General features: G+C 45.5%; 1 protein-coding gene across 3 annotated transcripts; it reads right to left on the bottom strand.

The window, feature by feature from the left end:
* Positions 1-1,704: 1,704 nt before the first annotated feature.
* Positions 1,705-22,950, bottom strand: Smim7 (small integral membrane protein 7). 3 transcript variants are annotated; one of them, XM_058576529.1, is made up of 5 exons: positions 22,855-22,940; positions 22,730-22,771; positions 19,136-19,226; positions 16,235-16,375; positions 1,705-3,293 (listed from the first exon to the last, which is right to left on the bottom strand). In XM_058576529.1, the coding sequence occupies exons 1-5, from the start codon at positions 22,878-22,880 to the stop codon at positions 3,261-3,263; spliced, it is 333 nt and encodes a 110-aa protein (XP_058432512.1). In that variant the 5' UTR covers positions 22,881-22,940; the 3' UTR covers positions 1,705-3,260. The 3 variants fall into 3 exon arrangements, with proteins under 3 accessions (XP_058432512.1, XP_058432511.1, XP_046292993.1); XM_058576528.1 differs by lacking the exon at positions 1,705-3,293 and adding an exon at positions 8,479-12,154 and having other exon boundaries at positions 22,855-22,941; XM_046437037.2 differs by lacking the exon at positions 1,705-3,293 and adding an exon at positions 22,210-22,262 and having other exon boundaries at positions 15,512-16,375; positions 22,855-22,950.
* Between the last annotated feature and the right edge of the window lie 618 nt (positions 22,951-23,568).

Below are 23,568 nucleotides of genomic sequence, written 5' to 3'. Positions count from 1 at the left end.
CGCCCCCGGGCCGCGAGTAGAGGAGGAAGCTCCGGCGGGAGCTGTCATCCCAGCTGAGACGCCCAAGAGCCCGCGGAGCACACCCGTCGGCGGGCGGTCTCAGCGCCGGCGCCGGGGCGCTCGGGCAGGAGCGTTCTGTCGTAGACAGGCGCCATCCCTGTATCTACCCGCCGACACCCGGAGCTCCCCTGCCCCGGGTTCTTCAGCCTTTGCCGACGACCCGGAGGGTGAAGGGCAGAATGGCCGCCCCGTGGAGAATCCCTGGTTTTCAAGACCATTCGAGCATCCTGCTTGACGAGGAGATGTGGAAAGCCGAAACCCTTATTCTCCGAACCAAACATTTAATAGGAGGAAATCGAGGACCAGGCCAAGGTCACTCGGAGCCTTAGGTCAGACCCACGACGGCTGAAGCCAAGTCTGAGGGCTTCCCAGCCTCCTCCCCGTTGTGCAGGCTCTATCTGCCGCCTCCCCTCCGAGAGCTGTTGGAACTGCTGTTAGCAGAAGGGGGAAGGGCAGGCTCGGTGGGGATTACTCGTGGCCTCGGGAGAAATGACTTTTTGGGTTGGTACCGGAAGACCTAGATGTAAAACAGGAGGGAGACGGCTAATGAGAACCACGTGTCTCGTTGGAACTGCGGGACCCCTGTTAGTCTTGCATTTGTCATGCTTCTGGGAAGCATTTTTATTTGCAAAAACAGCTACTTTTGCACGTGGCTGTTGCTTGTTTCTGCACATTTTAAAAGTTTTACATCACACTTGTAGAAAAAATAAACATGAACAAAATACTTCTCTATTTGATTTACTCGCTCTCTTTGCCCTGGAATGAGATGCTTTGTGTACATGGTCCAAGTTGGAAACTGGCCCATTTGGAGATATTCTTTTATCTCACTTCAGATAAGAAAAATAAACAAGCTCTTCCCCAGTCATATTCCAGTCTTATCTCTTAATTTCTACTCAGGTGCACATCTTTTAGGTCAAGGATTACATAGAAATGAACAATTTGTTTTGCATGGTTCAGGCTGTTTTAAGAAAAAGCTAGAAAACAACTTACCTGATTTTTAAAAAGGTTTTTAATACCTTTAGTTTCATGTGGTGCTGGAGATTGAACCCAGTGTTTCACACACGTTAGGCAAGTGCTGTCTGTACCCCTGAACCTCAGCCCTGGCCCCTTAAAAAGGTTTTTAAACTAAGAAGCAGGTGCGGGTGCAACTCAGTGGTAGAGTGCTTGCCTAGAATGTGTAAGGCCCTAGGTTCAAGCTCCAGCAAACAAACCAAAACAAAAAACTAGGCATTAAATTGTATTCCATGAGGGCACTGGCTCATTTCAGAATTCCCAGTAGACAGAAAAGTTCTTAATATTTGTGGAACAGCTGGGTGCAGAGATATACACCTTAATCCCAGATACTCAGGAAACCCAGGCAAGAAGATTGCAAGTTCAAGGCCAGCCTTTTTGTTTCTAAGGGCTGAAGTTCAGCTCAGTGGGAGGGCACCCTTGGATTCAATCCCCAGTACCACATCCCCCCCACCAAAAAAAAAAATAAAAAAGTGGAATAAGGGATATTTCATCAGATACACCCCAGGCATATGCATGCATTTTATTTCCACAGATCCAGTAACACTGTGGGCCTTTAATATTTCTTCAATGGTATCTTTTATAAAATGTTAACAAATCCTCTATACATATAAGGATACACATAGACACAGGTAGATATATATGGTTTTATTTCACAATTAACAGAGAATAGCGAGACTATAACTATAAACAGCCAATAATGGGCATCTTAACAAGTTAGCAGCTTCTGTTAAAGTCCAAGCTAGGCACTCCAGTCCACCTAGCCAATCTTCTGCTCCTATGAAGACACCTGAAATGGCTCCTATCAGTTACGCAAAGGCAGAGCATGCCATAAAGCCTCTTACTGAAATAGTTGTCGATGACAAATGATAGCCCCTCTGACAGCCCCACTGTCCTAAAAGCACAAGATCATTTGTGTTTTTAATATCCTTGAAAATCTGTCTCACCTCATAGAAAAGTGGCCTCCTTCCAGAGAGAAAGGGAGAGGACATGGCTGAGTCCATAACTTCTCTTGCCATGAGAAGCAGGGAAAGTTAGTTTTAGGCAGCATTGCACAGGGCATCTTCAGTCAAGCCTGGCAGGGAGGGAGTGGGCTCTTTTTCCCCTTAACACTCTGCTGTGACCCAAGCAGGAACCTGGGCATACAAGGGCATCACAGAGGGGAGAAGTGAGCAGTAGGCAGGCTCCACCACCCCCACAACCTTACTGGACCATCTTCAACAGTGGCACCACGTAGTGTGATGGAACAACAGCAGGAATGTGTTCACCAGACTTTTATACAGAAGCAAGCCCCTGGGTGACAGGCCATTTCAAGATCAAGCCACTGGACTTATCCCAGTAAGGGATGTGAGGGCTCCAGTGAAAAACAAAAGTGACAAAATCAATCACTCTAGTTTGGCCCATTCGTTTGCTGAGTTGGGTGGGGATTTTTAAAACACCTTTTCTCATTTATTAACTCATTCAACCACATAATTTCAGAAGCACCTAAAGATGGGTGTACGAGTTCTGCTTGGTTCTGCAGTTAGTCCTATTTACTGTAAAAGTGAACGCAGTTTTAATTGGTTTTGATTAACGCTGAAGTGTCTGCTACTTAAATCTTATCTCCAAGTAAACGGGACACAAAGGCACTCACAGTCTGCTCTTAAAGTTCTAGTTTTGAAGCCAAGCACTGGAACCAAGTTGGGCCCATTAACACAATACTGTGATTTTTCTATACAAGAAAAGTACTCTGGAACACCATGCAGGGAAAAAGTCATTCTGAACAGCAGAACTAGGAAAGATGTTTGATAAGGACATAGCACTTCAACTGAGATACTGCAGTATGTTCATATCCTCTGATCTGTTGTTTCACAGGTTCTAAAAGTTTTTCCCAAGGAAGCAATCACAGAAGACGAATGTGTGCGTGTACAAGAAGTTCATAGCAGCACTGTTTACAGGAGCAAGAGATTAGAAGCAACCTAAGTGTCCAGTAATGAGGGAGTATAAACGGACTGAGGGTCAATTCAACATCAAGGGAAAGTTATGGGCTGGAAACTGGAAGAGGCCACAGGGAGTCTTCTGGGTGCTGCAACACTCTAGACCTCAACCTGGGCCGTGGTCTCCTGAGGCATGTACATGTAGATTGGCCAGCCGGACAACGCTGTGAAGTGAACCCAAGGTTGGGCGGAGCTCAGCAGAAAAGTGCTTGTCTAGCATGCCTGAGCCCTGGATTCCACCCTCACCTCAAAAAAGAAAAAATAAAGTAAATCTCAAAAAGTAAATAAAAGGAAACACACACATGCACACGTGTATTTGTGAGAATCAGCCATTAAAAACCAGTATTGAATAGCATAAAGATGGGTGAGATTCTCCAAATTTAATTAAAAAAATGATCAAATGAAGTATATTAACTGCATACATTATGATCTTAATTTTAGTTTTATTAAAATTATACACACAAACACACACTTATGCATGTGATACACAGAAAGAATACTAGGAGAAAGGAAACCAAAATATTACGAATAGTTCTCTCTGATAAATAGAAGGACAGACAAATTTTTCTCTTACACTTTTCCCTGGAATATCCTATTTTCTAGAAGGAACATGTACTGCCTTCTAGCCATCTTGTTAAGTGCTGGGATAGTTCCCATCTTCAGAAGCCTTTACAGTTCTCACTGCCTGCCTGATCATTGTCACTGGCTAATCTGCAGTGAGCCCATAATCCCTGAGACACTGGTGATGGATTTGCTCTCAGGCTGGCGACTAATGGATGAAGATCTAAGTCCCACAGTTTATTTTCGCCTCACTGCCCCAGTCTGGTATCATTATTTTTAGTGAAAAGGAGTAACAACAGGGAATTACATTTATTGAGCACCTATACTGCCTTAAGGTCCATGGTAAGGACTTTACATGAAGACCCTGATGAAACCACTCTGGATAAGTAGGTCCTTTTATCAGACCCCCTCAACTCCGGACTGGGCATGTGACTCCCTTTAGTCAAGAGAATGCAGCACACACCATACTCTGCTTGGTCCAGGTTAAAACCTTAAGAAGGTCTGGCAGTTACCATGTGACTCATAATTTCATTCCTAGAAATCTCTCCCAAGAAAACTGAAAATGAACATTCACATAAAAACTGGTGTGTGTACATGTTCACAGCAGCACTATTCATAATAGCCACCAAGTGCAAATATCCCCAATGCCCATGAACAGATTAATGAGTAAATGTCTACACATTCACACCATGGAATATTATTTGGCCCATAAAAAGGAATAAAGCACTGATACAGACCACAATTTGGATGAATCTTAAAAACATGATGCTGAGTGAAAGAAGCCAGACACAAAAGGTCATAAAGTGTATGATTCCATCTGTAGAAATGTCCAGAACAGGCAAATCCATAGAGACATAAAGCAGATCAGCAATTGCCAGGAATTTGGGAAAGCAAACTGGGAGTGACTGCCAATAGGCTAAGGGTTTCTTTGGGTGGGACGTCATAAAAATGTTCTGGATTTATCATAGTAACGGTTGCCCATCATCGTAAATGTACCCAAAAATAACTGAAATATGCACTTTTAAACAGGTGAACTACATGTGAATTTTACCTCATTAAAACTGTCAAAGAAAAAAAATGATAAAAAGGAAGAGGTGGCCTGGCAGCTTCTGCTTTTGCAGTTTTGGAGCACCAATCCGGCCAGGCTGGTCCAACATGGCCAAGTGCCAGATGTATGAGTTGACAAGTCCCCTGACCCACCCCAATGGACACCATGTGCCCTGTCCCTACTGCACCCTATCCAGTTTGCCAGCCCACAGAGATGTGACCAAATACTTGTGGTCTGAAGCCTCTGAATGTTGCAGCATCTGTTATGCTGCACTACATAACCAAACAACTGCCATTATCATCATCATCATCATCATCATCTTGAGAGGGGGGGTCTACATTGTTCAAGTGTCCTGGGCTCAAGTGATCCTCCCAAGTAGCTGGACTACAGGAATAACAGTGAGCGTTCCAAGCCTCAGGTTACACGTAAGGGGGAGCCTGAGGCCAGAGAGGAGACTCACCCAAGGTCACTCAGCTCCCCACTGGAGCTGGACACCTCGCCAGATCCTTCCATTTCCAGTGTGCTCAGCAGCCTGTGTGTGTAGCACTTCATGCCTGGTCATCAGCCCCATGGGTTTTTCTCCTTCTGTGAACCTAACCTGGCCTGAATCTTGACTGATGGGCAGTACACACACTTCTAGGCAGCTCTTTCTCACATGGGAATTAAATCTTTTTTTTCCCCTGCTTCTCAAGGGTCTTCCATTTCATCTTGCCTAAGCCCTCGCTATGAGGTCCTTGTCACAAGCCAATGTGCATCGCATCATGCACATGCACACGCGTGCCATCCACCTGTGCTCCCTGGGTTCCTCGCCTGTCTTCTTCCTCACCACCCCTGAGTGTATTCTCTCCACACCTGCCATTCTGGGCATCCAAGGGATCTGCTTCTCAGATCACTCATGTGGGCTGGATTTGGGACAGGACGATAAGTCCAGCCCAGAAGTCAGGGTTTCCAAAATCTATGTTCAGGTCCCTTCTAAAAAACAGCATGGTATTTGCACAGAACCTCTGCACATCCTCCTGTGGAGTCTAAACCACCTCTAGGTGACTTGTAATGGCCACTAAAATGTAAATGCTGTGTGTATGGTTGTTATCCTGCAGTGCTTAGGGAACATGGAAAAGGAAAAAAGTCTAGGTGTGTTCAGTAAGATACATAATCTTTTTCCTAATTATTTTTGATCCAGTTGGTTGAATCCATGAATGCAAAGAGCCACCGTGCCCAGTCCTGAGCCAGACTCTGAGCCAAACCAGGTATAAGCCATTTCCCCAAAGAGCTAAAGACAAGGGCCGAGGGGCTGGTGTTGAAAGCCAACCAGGACACAGGAAGAAGGGCAGAACGGGTAGAAGCAACACTAAAAGACCCCATAGGACCAGTGGAACTTTCTAGGAACAAAGGCATGAGGTACCCAAGCACAGGGAAACACCAAGGATACACCAAAGAAGGATTTCCAACAACAAACCACAGTCCAGCAGGGTTATCTGATGGTATCCATGGGGGATTGGTTCCAGGACTCCCTGTGGACACCCAAATCCATAATTGCTCACATCCCTTCTATAAAATGATGTAGTACTAGCACAGGAACCATACCTGTCCTCCTGAATATTTTAAACAATCTCTAAGTGACTTAGAGTAGCTAATAGAATGCAAATGCTAAAATACATAGTTGTGATACTGTATTGCTTAGGGACTGAAAAGAAAAAACACCTAGGCATGTTCAGGATATACACAATTTTCCTCCCAAACAGTTTTGATTGGTTGAATCCACAATGTGGACAGCCACCCAAACCTGGTCTTGAGCCACCTCCTCACAAAGAGACTGATGTACAAAGAGGAATGACAACACCCCCCTCAACCTCTCAGCAAGACAGGGGCAGGGCAGGGCTCCATCACAGAGGCTCTCCACAATCCTGAACTCCAAAAGCTCAATGAGCTCAAAATAGTTTTGTTAAGTTTGAAGGAAACTCAACTAATGGCAAAGTCTGTGCTGAGGCTGTTTGCAGTCTTCACTTCCCAACTATGTAAATGTCCAAATGTTTTGTTAGAAAATATGATGCTTTGATGATAGCACAACCCAGGTCCCATGAGATGACACACAGAATATACAAGCTAAGTATCCCTTATCCAAAATGCTTGGGACACAAATATTCTGGATTTCATGATAAAATATCTTGGGGACAGACCCAAGTCTAAAACCAAACTTCATTTACATTTCCTACACCTTACACACATAGCCTGAAGGTGATTCTATACAAGATTTTTAAAAATTTCATGAATGAAACAAAGTTTCATGGAATGATTTTTCCACTTGTGGCATCAAGTTGGCGCTCATTTTTTGGACACACAATGGGCGCTGCTCAAAAACCAGGGAAGCTCTGCACTCAGAAATGGCCCTCGTGCCTCCAGCTTTAGAAGAGGCCTCACCAGTCAGTGTGTGCTGGGCTCGTTCTGAGTGCCTTCCCCTAGCTCACAGGATCTGTGTCATCAGTCAAATGGTGTGAACCCACATAATGGGACGCAGAGACCCGCGCCAAATACTCTACCCTTGCAGGTGGGGAAGCAGTGGCATAGGAAGTAGAGAAGGGTCAGGAGAACCCTGATCTTGCCAACTCCACTGATGACTCTCACAACTTTGGGTAAGTCACCTCCCTGGACCTGGTTTCGACTTCCTCACTGAAAACACTGGGATGGCACCAATACTCCTAGCACGTTAGGTATGCCAAAGGGTAGAGGAGGCATAAAAAAAGCAGGGGCACAGGAGGAGTTCTGGTTGTTTTAAGAGAGGAAGTGAAATTCCAGACAGACCCCCACCCTGCCTCTGCCCACCACACACACACACACACAACCAAGCCATTCACCAAAGTTCCCCTGTGCTCTTCCTGGCCCCGACTCACCCTGCAGTATGCTCTCCAACGCCATGAACTTGTCCTCAGGTAAGAGTCTGATAAAACGAGGGAACCATCACCACCCCCAACACCCCCACCCCACCCCACCCCACCCCCCGCAGTCCCCTCTCCCCATACAGTTCTGGAACTTCAGTTCACTTTCTATGAACTGGAATGTTGGCCCAAGGCTAAATACTTTGTCTTATCTCATCAAATTTTACAAGGTGAGGTAAGGAGACATGAGCAAGCAGATGAAGATTCCTTGAATTTGAAAAGGGTCTAGGCAATGCACACTCATGAAGATTCAACTGCACTTGTCCCTGAGAGCAACCCAAGCTCTGTGGTGTTAACTCCCAGGGACACAGGAAAGGATGAATGTCTACAAATTCTATTTCTTTTTGTCTTTTTTTGCGGTGCTGGGGATGGAATCCAGAGCCATGCACATGCAAGGCAATTGCTCTAGCCACATATCCAGCCCTTTTTGTTTTGAAACAGGGTCTTGCTAAGTTGCCCAGACTGGCCTTGAACTTTCAATTGTCTGGTCTCAGTCCCCAAGCCTGAGGATTACAGGCGTGCACCACCGCGTCCAGCAAGACGTGTTCTTAAATAGGGAAGAGTCAGGATTAGAGATAGGGCACTATAAAAAAGACTGCACAAGCCACTGCCGGCTTGGAATATGGAGGAAATAGGCTGTGGATCAAGGAGGAAGACACCTGTGGCAGCTGGAAAAGATAAGGAAACAGACTCTCCCCTAGAGCTTCCAGAAGGAACCAGCTCTGCCAAAACCTTGATGTTAGCCAGGTAGGTCACATCTGCAACTACTGACCCCTGGAACTAACTGTAAGAGAATAAATTTTTCTTATTTTGAGCCATGAAGTTCGTGGTTATTTGTTACAGCAGCAAGAAGAAACTAATACAGCTTTGTTTCTATGGTTTGAATGTATCCCCCAAAGTTACATGTTGGAAATTTCATTTCCAAAGCAACAGTATTGAGAGGAAGAATGTTCAAGAGGTGATCATATCATGAGAGCTTTGTCCTCATGAATGGATTCATGCCATTAATGTTTCAGGAGTGGGTTCCTGATAGAGGATGAGTTTGGCCTCTTTCCCTGCTCTTTGGCACTTGTACACTTGCCCTTCTGCCATGGAATGATGCAGCAAGAATGCCCTGGCCAGATGTTGTCCCCTTGACCTTGGACTTCCCAGCTTCCAGAACAGTGCAACACAAGTCTTTGTTTTGTCTCTGTCTCTCTCTCTCTGTCTGTCTGTCTCTCTCTCTCTCTCTCTCTCTCATTCATACACACACACACACACACACACACACACACACACTCCAGTTTCATACATTCTAATAATGGCATAGACTAAGACAGCTCTATACTGAAAAGCCAACAGCCTCTCCTATAGACATGGCTCAGCCCAGTTAGCACTCTGTTATTTAATATACTTGAAATACAACTATTCCAACTGAGGGACTGGATTTCTTAGCATTAGTTAACTGAAACATCCATGTGTAGCTAGTGGCTACTGTTTTAGACAGCATAGGCCCTGGCTACTCAAAGTGAGGTCCAGGGACCAGAAACATCCCGCCACCAGGGAACAACTTAGAAATGTAGGCCATCATGGCAGGGGTGTGGTTCAGTGGCACAACACATATTTAGCATGAGGTCCTCATCCCCAGTCCCAAAATGAGCAAAAAGAAATGAATCTAGACTCTCAGCCTGCACCCCTCAACCTGTTAGGTAGAATCTACACTTCACGAGTATCCTCCAAGGACCCCTAGGGTTGCTCAGGTCTGAGATGCTGTCGTTGAAGCCATCATCCACTTACACACATACCCTTTCCCGGAGCACCAGGAGACCAAGTCCCTTCACTGCACTTCTCAGGTGTCTTCCTTGACCCCACCAGGGATTTTTGTTTCATTTTGTTTTTGAGATGGGGTCTTGCTATATTGCCCAGGCTGGCCTCAAACTCTTCCTGCCTCAGCCTCCAGAACAGCTGGGACTCCAACCATGTGCCACTGGGCTGGCTTGTTTTGTTTTTGAATGCCCTGAAACACACTATGACAAAGACATGGACTAATAACAGCTGTTGAATATCTACTACAGGCCAGACCCTTGGCCATCTGTTATGAACTGAATTATGCTTCCTCCTAATTCCTATCATGCAGCCTTAACCTCCTAAATGACCACATTTGGAGATAGGACCTTTAAGGAGGTAATTAAGGAAAACCAAAGTCAGAATGGTGGGGCCTTAACCCCATACACTGTTGTCCTTACAAGAGAGAAGTACCAAGGTGTGAGCAGAGAAAAGGCCACGTAAGGGGCTGGGGATGTGGCTCAAGCGGTAGCGCACTCGCCTGGCATGCGTGCGGCCAGGGTTCAATCCTCAGCACCACATATAAACAAAGATGTTGTGTCCGCCAAAAACTAAAAAATAAATATTAAAATTCTCTTTCTCTCTCTCTCTTTAAAAAAAAAAAAGAAAGAAAAAAGAAAAGGCCACGTAAATACGGGGTGAGAAAATGGCTGCCTGCAAGTCAGGAAGAGAGCCCTCACCAGACACCAACCCTACTGGTACACTGATGGACTTCCAGCCTCCAGTCTGTGACAGAATTCTGATGTTTAAGCCACCCAGTTCCGGTATTTTGTTACAGCAGCCAGAGCTGATTAATACACCAACTCATTTAAACCTCACAAACCCTGCCAAGGAGGTCTTTTCATAACAAAATTGACAAAAACAGCAATCACAAATTAAGTGCCTGCTCGATGCCAGGCAGAGTATAGGCACAGACCCTCTATTATGTGGCTCTGTCCTTCATTGTCCCCCACATCACAGAGGAGGACATGGAATTGCAAAAGACCAAGACATTGCCCCAAATCACACTTTATAACTGACAAAGCCCATATCTAATCCACACCACCATCTCACTTTCTGCTACAATCAGTCCTTAACCAGGGCACCCCCTTTTATTCTTATGTACACAATGAACTCTAATTAGAGGCACCAAAGCTTTAATCCCTCTAAAGAACTTATACAACTCCCCGCCCCGAACAGTCTGTACTCTTGTGTCCACAACAACTGACCACCAACTGGCACAACAATAATGTGAACTGGACACCAATGAACAGGATCCACACCTGTAAGATGTCCTTTTTTTTTATTGCCCATTTCACAGGTCAGCAAATTTTGCCCTAAAGAGCCAGAAAGCAAATCTGTTAGGCTTTGAGGGACAAATAGTCTATCACAAGAAATGAGACCTCCCCTTGTAGCAGGAAAGCTGGAACAGATGAGGTGTAAATGAATGCACATGGCAGTGTTCCAATAACTTGACTTATGAACCAAAAATTTTGAATTTCAGGCTGGGGATGTAGCTCAATGATAGAACATTTGCCTAGCTTGTGCAAGGCCCTCAGTATCATCTCCAGCACTACAAAACCAAAAAAACATTTGTTCTGAATTTCCTATACAGTAGTTATCTATAGGGGGAATATTTCAAGACCTCTAGTATATGACTAAAACCATATAGTGTCGAACCCTCTATATATACACTATGATTTTTACTATACATAGGTATCTACAACAAAGTTTAATTTACAAACTAGGCCCTGTGAGAAATCAACAATAGCTAATACTGAAATATAATAATATACCAGGGCGGGGGGTGTGGCTCCATGATAGAACTTGCTTAGCATGCAGACCCTAGATTCTATCGCCAACACCAAAAAAAGCATACTGCAATTCAAGTTATTTAGGACTAATATGAATTATTTATTTCTAGAATTTTTCTAATTAACATTTTTAGATCCTGGGTAACTGAAACCAAAGGAAGTACTAATAAGGAAGGACTTCTCTAACTTTCTTCTTCTGCTTTTCTGTAATGATTTAAAAATAAAAAAAATCATTGTGTCTCCGGGCTGTGAAAAAGACAGGCTATGGGTCAGATCTGGGCAACAGTTCACCAATCCCAGATCAACAACCCATAGGTCCAAAAGGAAGCCAGCATGCCACATAATGACGTAGTTCTTGTCTTTTTTGTTTGTTTGCTTGTTTTGTTTGCAGTGCGAGGATGGGACCCAGGCCCTGCACGTGCTGGGCAAGTACTCCCACTGAGTTCTACCACCACCACCCTGCCCACCATTTTCTCATTGAAAAAAATGTAAAGTCTGAATTTCCAATTTGTTGTTACTGATCTTTTTCTCATCTAGGAATATTTGCTGAACTCTCATTTTCAGGTATTCAAGTGCCAGAGAGAGGGTTCAAGAAAATCAAGAGCTTTTCTCCGTATCATAATAAAAATCCAGGGGATGGTGAAAACAAATCCTAAGTAGAATTTACACCTTGTTTTTTCTTTTAAGACCATGCCTTTTGCTTTATACACATACTGCATGTATCTTCCATCAACACAGGAAAACATCAGGAGACTTGTCAAATATTTCATAAACTCAAATTTGGCTAAGAAAGAGATAATCAAACAGCTGGAATTAAAAGAAAATGCCTAGCTAATGACAGCTTTGCTGGCTTTTCAAATCCAATCACTTCAGATGACAGCTGATCTCGTTATCACATTGCACTGCTGCTCTGAGAGAATTCGGGGAGCACAAGAAGGGTCTCCCCCACTGTCAAGAGAAAATAAAATTGGGTTTCAGTCTACTAACCACACCACTTGAAAACGGCTGGCTAGATTTTTGGCAAAGTTGATAAAACCTGTTTGCAAACAAATAATGTTTGTTAAGATCCAGACAGCAGGAAATGCAGATTTCAGTTGAGTATTTTGGGGAAAAGGAACACCTTTAGATTCTCTGTCATGTTCTAGCCATCATCTTCAAGGGTTGGTGAATTTTTTTGATAAAGAGCCAAATAGGAGATATTTTCAGTTCTGTAGGCTACATGGTCTCTGCCACAATTCTTCAACTATGTGGCTGAAGTGCAAGAATAGCCACAGCAGCTGTAGACAACATATACAGAAAGGAGCATGGCAATGTTCCAATAAAACTTTATTAACAAGATAAAGCAGTGGGCCAGACTTGACTGTGGGCTGTAGTTTGCTAACCCCTGCTCTAGAGCAGCTGGAACTAAAGTGCAATGAGACTCCCACACAAAGGAAAGACTCTGCAAAATGACAAGGGCAGAGGAAGCAAAAATGGGTTCAAACATGAACCCTAAAGGACACATGGCCAGAGCAGGTGCAGCTCTGTGGTCTTGGAGTTTGCCATATGCGGGTCCTCACTGGGAGTGCCTTCACGCAACACACCCCAGGGTGAGCAGCAACAGGCTGTATTACTCAGAAGTGGTTAAGACACTCCTGGGGGAGGCAGAGGTACCAAGGTGCAGCCAACTGCTGTCATTTCTCTGCCGTCACAGGGAAACAGTTATTTTGGTGGATCTGAAAAATTTGTCCTCATTCACAGGTTATGTAAACTGAAGTAGCCTGACACTAACATTGCTCTCAGTCACAGCTGATGAGGATCTAGAACCAAGTTCTTTGGTTAAAATAAAGACAAGGGTGTGGGTTGTCCAGGTGCATTTTTCTTTGAGGATTCTTAGTCTAAAGTTGTCAAAGTAGAACTTTTTCAAAAAAGTGATCCCCAAGAAGCCATTAGGGAGGAATACGGAAATGTTCCATCAAGGTGTTATTTATAACAGACAAAAAATGTAGGTAATACAAGTGTCTATCATCTGAGGACTGGCTAAACTAATCATATAATGTCCTTACCATGAAGTATTTGCAGTTAACAAGAATGACACTGTACGGCTGGAGATGTAGCTCAGTGGTAGAACACTTGCCTATGCATGCAGGAGGCCCTGAACCTGCTCTCCAGCACCACAGGGAAACAAACAAACAAAAGGATATTGTAGAAAAAGGCGTATTTGTTGATATGGAAATCTGGTCACATCATCAGGTGAGAAAAGCAGACAGGAAGATAACTAAGATAACATACAGCATAAAGAAAATGATGTACTACACTCAAATAGCACTGCATGGAAAAGAGCCAGAAGGATGTGCACCAGGTGAGTCTTTGGGGGCAATATGTAGATGGGTGATTTTTTCCTTCTATCAAGTTTCTATTTTATAATGTTCTGACAATAAGTATGTATCAGTGGTAAGAAACTTCCAAACAAGTAAAATGAACTAAAGCCACAGTGATGGTAAATTCCAATGTGCCCTTCCAGGGTCTCTGCTCCAAGCATGAGAGAAGCTAATGAGGGTTACAACACTAGTAATAATTGTCGCATTGATAACAGTGGCCAAAGTACAATGTCAAGTCCAGCAAGAAGGTCAAGGTTAAAGAGAGAGTTATTGAAATAAGAACCATGAAATTTCTCTGGACGCTGGGAAAGTATAAAGGGAAGGACGCTAGATGAAACCAGCAGAACCCACACTGCCTGACCCACATCAGAACTGTGTCACACACACAGACCTGCGCATGTAAACCAGGAGGGGAAAGTGAAGACAAAAGGTTTACCATGCCAGAGGCAGTTCCAGTTTTCAATGTTAGGGCCAGCCTGTACCAGTGCAGGTGGATGGAGAGAGGAAACACCCGGTGATGACACCTCCCAGTGTCAAGCGCTCACAGGCAGCTCGTGCCTCACAGGCAGCTCGTGCCGACAGGCTCCTGGCCCGTGTTCAAGTTTGCAGAACCTCACATCCCAGGCCAGCATGAGCTGCAGGCCTATTAGAGTCTTGGGAACTGAGGCTTCGAAAGGGGAAGCAATTAGCCAGGGCCCCAGAGATGGGAGTGAAGCCACGTCTCACTAACCCACATCTAACTAACTGCATGAGCCATTCAACTGAGCCGGGCCTCCCAAAATTCAAATTTCAGTAGCCTTCAGAGTCCAATGAAGGCTTCTGAAAAGCTTCCTAAAGACGCACATTCAAGGCCCTGGGTTCCATCCCCAGCACTGAAAAAAAAAAAAAAAAAGAACTAGACACATTCAAACATTCATGAGGTTCACTTTCTAAGATGTATGGCAGCCAACAGGAATGTGAGAAAGCCACTGTTTATATAAACTTAACAATGAGATAACAGTTCTCTGGCACAAAATACAACTACTGAAACAAAACCTCCACTGAGAGCATTCCTTCTTAGCACACAATTCCTCCCCTTCACAGGCCAATGCCTCGCCTCCCAGAAGCCCCAGCTCCAGGCTGAAAAGTCAGAAAGGGGCCCTCTAACCATTCGCATGGCTGAAGGAGGGATGGGCAACACCTTGGCCTGTGTGTTTATGACAAGAACAAAGGCCCAGATCTGGCAAAGCTGGTAACTGAGTAGCCATGAAACTGAACTTGACCCTGGTCTAGAAGGTCAAAATCACATGTGCCCAATTCTTGATCACCATTTATCAAATTAAATCTAAAAGGGAAAATCTACTACCAACTATCTTCTGACTTCTTGACAGCCTTCAAAATGAATCTTGGGTGTTTTTTTCCCAAGGTTATTCGAAATGTTTCAAGTTGGAAGTTGATGTCTTGGCTTAAAAAAAAAAATGTTATAATCATCTAGGTGTGGTAACATGTACCTGTGGTACCAGCTACTTAGGAGACTGAGGCAGAAGAAATACTTGAGCCCAAAAATAGGAAATCAGCCTGGGCAAAATAGTGAGACTCCATCTCAATTAAAAAAAAAAAAAAAAAAGTATAAACAAAAGTTCCTTTTTAGAAATGAGCTTTATTTTCAATGCTATTGAGTTCTAAAAACCTGCATATTTACTTTTTTTTTTCCCTCCAGGTTTACCTACATGTCAAGATTTCAAAAACCAAAACAAACAAATCAGATTCAGGATGCCAACCACCAATGTATCCTTTTAGCAATGAAACCAGAACTCCCTTTCAGAGAAACTTCTGGAGCAAACACTGTATTTCCTAGATCAAGACTCAATGTTTTTCCAAACTCAAAACCACCTATATGAGAAGCAACTTGAACTTGAGCTTTCAGAATGTGGTGAGTATCACACAATGAAATCACTCTCGTCTGTGCGGGTGTACAAGTGGCTCCCAGAGTCACTTTATTTAACAAAGGGCTTCAAAGCAAAGAAAATTTTCTCCTAACACTCCCATCAGACACTGCCAGCCATCCCCACTCCTCTTCTGCAACACTGGACAGTGGCCCACCCCATCCCTTTTACTAACAGTTTAGTGTCTAAACAGGAAGGTTGGTGTCCCTGTGACAGGTGCCCCTCTCCTTAAAGTCCTGGGGATGACCTCGGCTGCTTTGAGTGGCCAAGCAGACTATCACTGGGACGGGGGAAGAATCTGAAATCAGGACCCTGGCTGGCCCCAGAGCCACTGTCAGATTCAGCAGGGAACACGGAACTCACTGTTATTTATAAACACCGCCCGAAAGAGGTTGCTTTAAACTTAAAAGCCAACTCTTCTGCTCAGACCCCTGGATTAAAATGATTTTTAAAAATTTATACAATTCTAACCAAAAGGATGGTTATTAAAAATAAAGCAAGAAATATCCCAAATCAGACTTCTTGTGAAAGCTTGACACAGAAAGAATTCCAATGCGATGGAATGACCCAGACACGTTCTCTCCTCTAAGGGGAATGTCACCTTATCAGGCCCCTTACGGAGACCCTCCTGAGACCCCTTAAGTCGACAACATTCCAATTCAGAGGCCAAAGTGAAATTATCTTTGAAAACAGTGACATGGCTGGGAAGCCACGTGCATTTTGGTGAATATTTTTCCACCCACCACGAGCTTAGGCTTTCTGGGAAGGTCCCTGGTTTTCTGATCAAAAACATTCTTGAAGTCATCAGGAACGGAGAAATGAAGACTTGACATCCGGAAAAATGAATCCTGGGTTCTGTATTCGGGGCTCAAGAGCCAAAGAGTCTGGAAAAGGCAGAGGGCAGAATGACTGTGAGGATGGGAAGCCATTGGTCTAAAAATATTCTTAGAGATTATTTTATTTTATATAATTCTTTGCTCATGCACAATATGTGAATGTAGTCAACCATACTGTACTATTTACTTACTTCTTAATTTTTTTTTTTTTCTTTTTTGGTACTAGGAATTAAACCCAGGGGCACTTTATTACTAAACTACACCACCAGCCCTTTTTATTTTTATTTTGATACAAGTTCTCAGTAAGTTGCTGAGGGTCTCACAGAGTTGCCTAGGCTGGCATCCTTGAAATTCTCCTGCCTCAGCCTCCCAGTCACTGGGATTATGGCGTGCACAATCATGCTCAGCCAACAGATTTAACACATTTCAAAGTAAGTTACAGATATCAGCGCCACTGATCCCTAAATACTCACAGATATTTCTCCCCATAATTCAAGTTACTTTAGAATTTCCTAAAATTTCCAAAGTAGCTTAGGTCAACTGATACAGGGAATACTGTACAGGGAATACTGAGCTGTGCCCTGGGCTCTGCCAAATTCCTCAGCGACTGCAGCAGTCACTGCCATGGACCCCAAGAGTGGATCCTTTCAACCCCACAATGAAGGTCTGCCTCCCATACTCAGGTGCTCAGTCAGTTTACTTCCTACAACACGCACCAGTGAAAAACTGTCCGGGAGTCATCTGACCTTCTTTACTTTCAAAACATTTCTGCATTCTCACAGAATCTTTGCTAGCAACCTTTGATAGCATCATGACAGTTCACAGCACAAGAGTTCTTCAAGTTACCTAACCCTTCCCCTGTTCTTGGACATTTCTAGACTTTTTGTTTTGAAAGTGTCATCTTTGTAAAGGGATAATGCATGGCCACCTCCTGCCCTTTTCTCAGTACTAGAGTTTGAACCCAGGACCTCATACATGCTAGTTTAAGTTCTCTACCACTGAGCCACATCTCCAGTCTATTCAATTTCTATTTTGAGACAGCGTCTCAGCAAGTGCAGGGGCTGGCCTTGAACTTGAGATTCTCCTGCCTCAGCCTCCATTATAGACATGCACCACAGCACCCAACTTTACTTTCTAATATACTAGGAAAGTCACTCACTGCCTTCCTGCATAAAGTCTCTCCTTCTTCTCCTTGTGCTGGGGATGCAGAGCTACATCCCCAACTGAAAGCCCTTTCTTAAGAGAATCTTCTCTCACCCAAAGCCCCCACTGAAAGAGCTGGCCTAAATCAGAGGTTTACATGCATTCTCTGTCAGGGGCCACAAAGTAAACAGTACTGGCCTCAGGACCTTTACGCATGCTACTTTCTGTGCTGCCATGCTTTTTTCTCTAGCTCTGCAAAGGGCAGATTCCTTCTGTCCTTTAGGTCTTGATTTAAGAAGCACTTACCCAGAGTCTTTCTTTCCCTCATCTCTGAAACTGGGAGCTCCCTTCCCACTTGCCACCTCAACCGATTGTTTCCTTTTTGTCTTTTTTTTTAGTTCCATATCCCACCAATTTTACTGTGCACTTTCTGAGGGCAAGGACTATGGCTGTCCTGGCCTCAGCCTTCAGTTGAGAGTACAGCCCCAGATGGAGAGTGAATACATGGGCACCTAGAGAGACAAAGGATGGAGTCGCCCAACTCAGTTCCACTTTCTGTGAGTCCTGGTTACACTTCCTACACTCAAGTGCAAATTCCTTGATCTGCAATCACAAGCCTCTTTGTTTCTGGGCAGGACTCATTCATGCTCCCAAACTGACTGGCCAAGCAGGACACCTGGAGAAGGGTCTCTCTGGGAATATGTCACGGTTCTCATTCTGGGATCTAAAAACTTTCCAGAGACCCAGTCGAATCCCTTCTCCCCAGAGCTGCTAAATCCTGGAACCACCCCCAGATAGCCACAAGGCTGGCTCAAGGACCACCCAGCAACCCTGAATTCAGTATCTCCAATGCTCAGAACAGTTAACATTGTGTCCTCGTCCTTTTCAGGGGAAGCACGAGGGGACGGACCCAGTGAGGCCTAGAACTTAGCATTCATTTCAAGTCCATTTACTGTGAATCTCATGATTCATTAAAAAAAGTGTTGGAATCATGATCCCAAGACTGGAAAGAAAAGCAATCTGCTTGGGTTTTTTTGCCTCATGAAAAAGTGAAGGTGACCATAAAAACAAAAATAAACTTTGGATATAGTTCTTCTGGTTCTAGGAAGGCTGATGGAGTAGGATCTGGACCTTTTAAGTCATGTTTTCCACCTCAGCAGATGCCAAGTACAGGCTGAGACCAGTAGAGGTGGCAAGAGGGGACAAAGCCATGTGGGACCTGGAGGACACCATGTTCTAATAGAAACTCCAACCAGCCAGGCAGGACTTCAGACTCCAGTTTTCTCAGTTGTGTGGAGAGTTCTTACTTTTTTGTTTTCTTTTTGGTCCAGGGATAGAAACCAGGGGTCCTTAGCCATTGAGTCACACCTCCAGCCCCCCCCCCCGCCATTTTTATAACCTATTTTGAGAAAGGGTCTCACTAAGTTGCTTAGGGCCTTGCTGTTGCTGAGGTTGGTTTTGAACTTGCTACCCTGCCTCAGCCTCCCAAACCGCTAAGATTACAGGTGTGCACCACTGTTTCTGGCAAGAGTTCTTATTTTAGAAGCAAAAACCATGACCCAAAAGTGCTGAATGAAATGCCACAGAACGCCCATGAGGTCATGCATTCTCATTCTGGTCAATGATGCTGAGAAGACAGGAAGGGGATGGCGGGGCCAGACTTACACAATCATGCAGAACATCATGAAGACGTTCCAGAGGGCGATGAAGATCCGAAAGTATCTGAGGCTCAGTAAGAATTCCCGGATGTTGTCCCCTAGAGAGTAAGAAAGCACTTTTATGGCACTGTCCACTGCAGTGGGCTTCTGTGATTTCTGCCCAGCCTGCACTCACGATCCTGACCCTCCAGTGGCTGTGTGGCTTTTCTCTGCATTCCCCCACTCTTAGCTCTCAGGCCATTTACCTGACAGCACAAGGCCCAATGCCTCTGATGGGCTCAGAGAGGGTCATGTGCCCAAGTCAGTCCAGTAAGAGATTCCCCTGAGACTTTTGCCTCAACTACTCGGAAAAAGTCTCTCATTTTTTGTCAGGTTTGCTGGGCTGGGAAGTTTTAAGCTCAGGGCCCTAAGACAGGGGTCAAAAAACTGGCCCACAGGCCAAATCTGGCCCCTGCTGCCTGTTTCTCTGTATGGTCTATGAGCTGAGAATGGCTTTTATATTTTTTTTCAATTGGCAAAAAACATCGATATTTTGTGAGACAAGTGGCATACAGCCATGCCCATGCAGCTATAAATCACCTCTGGCTACTTTTGTACCATCACAGCAGAACTGTCCTTGTGCTTGTGACCAAATAATTCAGAGCCTCAAATATTTATCTTGTGGCCCTTCACAGAAAAACTTGTTCAGGAGGCTGAGGCAAGAAGATTGAGAGTTCAAAGCCAGCCTCAGCAATAGCAAGGCATTAGGCAACTCAGTGAGACCCTGTCTTTAAGTAAAATACAAAATAGGGCTGGGGATGTGGCTCAGTGGTCAAGTGCCCTGAGTTCAATCTCTGGTACCAAAAAAAAAAAAAAAATTGTCATTCCCTGCTCAAGGATCATCTTTGCCAACACAAGTCTGGTGACACAGGAGAAAGGAGAATTGAGAGCTAGAGAGTCAAAAGTTAGAGGGCTGGTATGAGACCTGGACCCAGGAGTACTAAAGTCAATTCTACTTTAATCACTTTGAGCTGACTCTAATGTATTTTCAACTGAAAGCTCCCAAACTCAGGCACGTATACATGGGGACAAGGGGTCAAACTGCTTTGAGGAAGCTTACAAGCTCTGACTGCAACCATGGAGTTTACTGCAGTTCAAATCCTGGCTCTGCACTTCTGCACAGGTGACCTGGGCTGGTCCCTGGACTGTCTCTGCTCACTTCCTCCTGTACAGGTATGGGTGGGTAGCTGAGAAGACCTCGGCACGGTGCCTGGCATACATGGAGCTCTGAACAAACGCAGCCACTACAGTACAGGGGTCAGCCCGGCAAGGAGAATGGGGATGAGGAGCACTCCCTTCAGGGCACAGAGGGAGGGTTCTGAATGGAAGGAGGCTTGAGGGAGGCAAAGCGTGTGGGAAAGTGGCAGATCCAGAAGTACACAGCAAACTCCTGTCCAGGTGCCCTTCTTGCCATTCCTGTCTCTGACACCATTTCTGAGCCCTTGTGCCACCACAGCTTTGATTTAGAACTGTGAGGCAAATCCCAGAGCCTGGAATAGTGTCTCCCACGTTGTAGGTGGGCAATATATGGCTGCAGAATGCATGCACGCATGAATGAATGGATGGATAGCTGATCAAGTGACTGAGAGTACAACCTCTGCAGTCCAAAAAACCAGTTTCCAATCCCGATTCTGTCACTCATTTGTTGTGTGGCCACAGGCAAGTTGAGCCATATCTACCTCTGGCCCCGGTTTTCTCATCTGTAAAATGGGAAAATGAGCCATACCTTTCAGGGTTGGAGGTGGAATGAAACACTGGCCGAAAAATTCTAACAGGGCAGCCACCCAGCAGGGCCCTCAATAAAGGGGAACTTTTAAACTGTCTACAGTTCTGCTCCCCACGCATCAGCAGCCTTTACCTTGGCTGTGATACCTCAAATGGCCTCCCGGCACACACTCCAAATGTTGCTGCAACCCCATCAACATCTTGTGACTCCTGACATCACCTCCTTTACCACCTATTTCTTATTTAATAAATATTTATCCTGCCCCAAGGTAAATTCCATGAGGTAAGGACTACATCTGCCTTGTTCCCTGCTTTATCCCAGCACCCAGAGCAGTGACTGGCAATGTAGTGGATATTCAAAAAACGTCTGATTGATTGAATGAATGAATACAAGTTGTATACAGCTTTCATTTGATTCTCAAGAGTCACATAAATAAATTCAGTAGGAAATGTAAAATTCTGGGGCCTCCAGAAGCTGTGTAGGTAAGAGGATACAAATATGAAGGGGCCTGGGTCTAGAATGAGGTGGAGTTCCAAGCCCTGTCTCAATGAGGTTCTGTTTTTCAACCCTACTCAATGGATGCCAAGAGAGCTCCTAAATCCCAAGCTGCAGGATTGATTTTCTGATCTTTTTTTTTTTTTTTTTTTTTAAGAATAATCAGGGGGCTGGGGATGTGGCTCAAGCGGTAGCACGCTCGCCTGGCATGCGTGTGGCCAGGGTTCGATCCTCAGCACCACATACCAACAAAGATGTTGTGTCCGCCGAAAACTAAAAAATAAATATTAAAAAAAAAAAATTATCTCTAAAAAAAAAAAAAGAAGAAGAAGAATCAGGTATCTGAACTTTTATATAAAAACCTCCCAATTTGGCAATTAATTAAAAAAGCACACAAGTCTGAGGCACTCTGAAAGCAACAGGGATGGGTGGAGCTATTCATTCATTCATTCACTCACATGAATTAACATGCTGCTCTCTGAGGACACGGGGAGGGGATGAACCAAGACGAGATTGGGCCCCTCCTCTGGAGTTTACAATCCAGTGCTAGGGGCAGACATTAACCAAATGATAGCACACATAATGAAAAATTATAACCATTGAAACAGGAATTGAGATGAGTGCTGACTTATCAGAGAGGGTCTCACAGAAGAAAGCAGGAGGTGCCAGAAGTGGGCAGACGAAAGAACACACCCTCAGTCCCAACCCACTCTCACTCACATACGCTCAGTTAGAAGGAAAACTAGGTTGGATATGGTGAGAAAGAACCATACTCTCCTAAGTGAACAGTGCGATTGCAGGGTGCAGAAAGAAGACCTTACCTGTACTGGGCTCTCTCGACTCCTCCCCAAAGCCCTGCGTGTCCTTCTTTTTCCTTTAAACAGAAGACAGACCATGTCCACTTTCAATGGGACATAAAGAACGCTTGGTCTCCTGACCCTGCAACACAGCTCAGAAGGCTGTGATTACTAAGCTTCGGACACTCCAGACACTGTCATGCTGTGTGACCTCGAGTGTCTCTGGGCCACCACCTGCACGGCCCATATAAGCCACACCCACAAGGTGAACAGGGTGGTCCAAGGGCAGCGAGTATGTGGCCGAGGGTCCAGGGCAGGGCTGTTTCTGGGAGGAGGCTGAGGCTCCCAGAGGATATGAGCAGGAGACCGGATTTAAATTTCCGTAGTGTTGCTGAGGGTCAAAGGAAGAAAAACCAGGGTGGAGGCGTGACAAGAGGGCGACCCAGGGCTTGGGGCGGGGCCTACAACGTGGGGCGGGCTTACGCCGCGAGGGCGTGACTACGAGCTCCCGGGTGGAGGCGCAGTCTGAGCGCGGCCTACTCACAGTTTAAAGTTGAGCACGGCCCCAGCGTTCATCAGCAGCGTCCTGCAGAAGGAGAATTACGTTTACTAAGGCCGCCCCTCGCCCCATCTGGCTGTCTCTCCCCATCCTCTGGCCCCTCTAATTACCCAAACAGCAGGATGTCCCCGATCATCGTTACAGCAGAAGTACCCGTCAGAACCGGAAACGGAAGCCCCAGGAAGGGAGGGGAGAGGAGTACTAATCGACCAATCCTGGAACAACTCTGGCGAGGGCTGGGCCAATCGAAGGCCGCGGCAGGCAGGGTCCCGCCCTTTGCAGGCCAGGCCCCTTTACGAGCGAGCGAGCGCCCCTCCTCGCAGGGGAGGCCCATTGCGTCCGGGCAGGAAGGGCGGGGCGAAAATGCTTCTTCGCCTCAGAGAGAGAGAAGCCTTGGGGGGGGGGGGGTGAGGGCGCTTTGGAAGAGTGCTGCGCATGCGTGACCTACCACCGGAGGATTAGTGTAGCTGCAATTCTTTCCTCCTAGCTGGGTCCGGGCTTCTGCAAAAAGGAAGCTCCGGATGCCTGAGGAGCTCCCCGGAGGCGGGTTCTGTCACAGTGGGCTCCTCCGAAACGGAGCGCTCCAATGACTGGACTCCAAAAGGGGGTCCTCTGGGCCCCGGGGGAGGCGGGGACTCTCAGCCGGCACCGAGGGTCCCCACTGGGCGGTCCACAGGGCAGGGGGGTCTGACTTGTTTGTCCCTTGGAGGTTTGTGAAAATCCTGATTGAACGGGTCCTGTGGGACTTGGGGGTTTCCCCTGGGTTCCACAGGGGACGGATGTCCTGACTGAGGGGGTCTCTTGGGGAGCAGGGGTCATGCGTA

The sequence above is a fragment of the Marmota monax genome, unplaced genomic scaffold (assembly GCF_021218885.2).
Source record: "Marmota monax isolate L192 unplaced genomic scaffold, Marmota_monax_Labrador192_F-V1.1 WCK01_AAM20220418_F8-fsc00021, whole genome shotgun sequence".
Taxonomy (NCBI): domain Eukaryota; kingdom Metazoa; phylum Chordata; class Mammalia; order Rodentia; family Sciuridae; genus Marmota; species Marmota monax.
The sequence above is the reverse complement of the archived record's forward strand: the minus strand, read 5'-3'. Positions and strand labels throughout refer to the sequence as shown.

Excerpts from the sequence above, each read along its gene's own strand:
- Smim7 (XM_058576528.1), bottom strand. The coding sequence starts at position 22,880 with ATGATCGGGGACATCCTGCTGTTTGG. Across the intron at positions 22,772-22,854 it reads GGGGACATCCTGCTGTTTGG|GACGCTGCTGATGAACGCTG; the intron begins GTAATTAGAGGG and ends CTCCTTCTGCAG. Across the intron at positions 19,227-22,729 it reads GCCGTGCTCAACTTTAAACT|GGGACAACATCCGGGAATTC; the intron begins GTGAGTAGGCCG and ends CTTACTCTCTAG.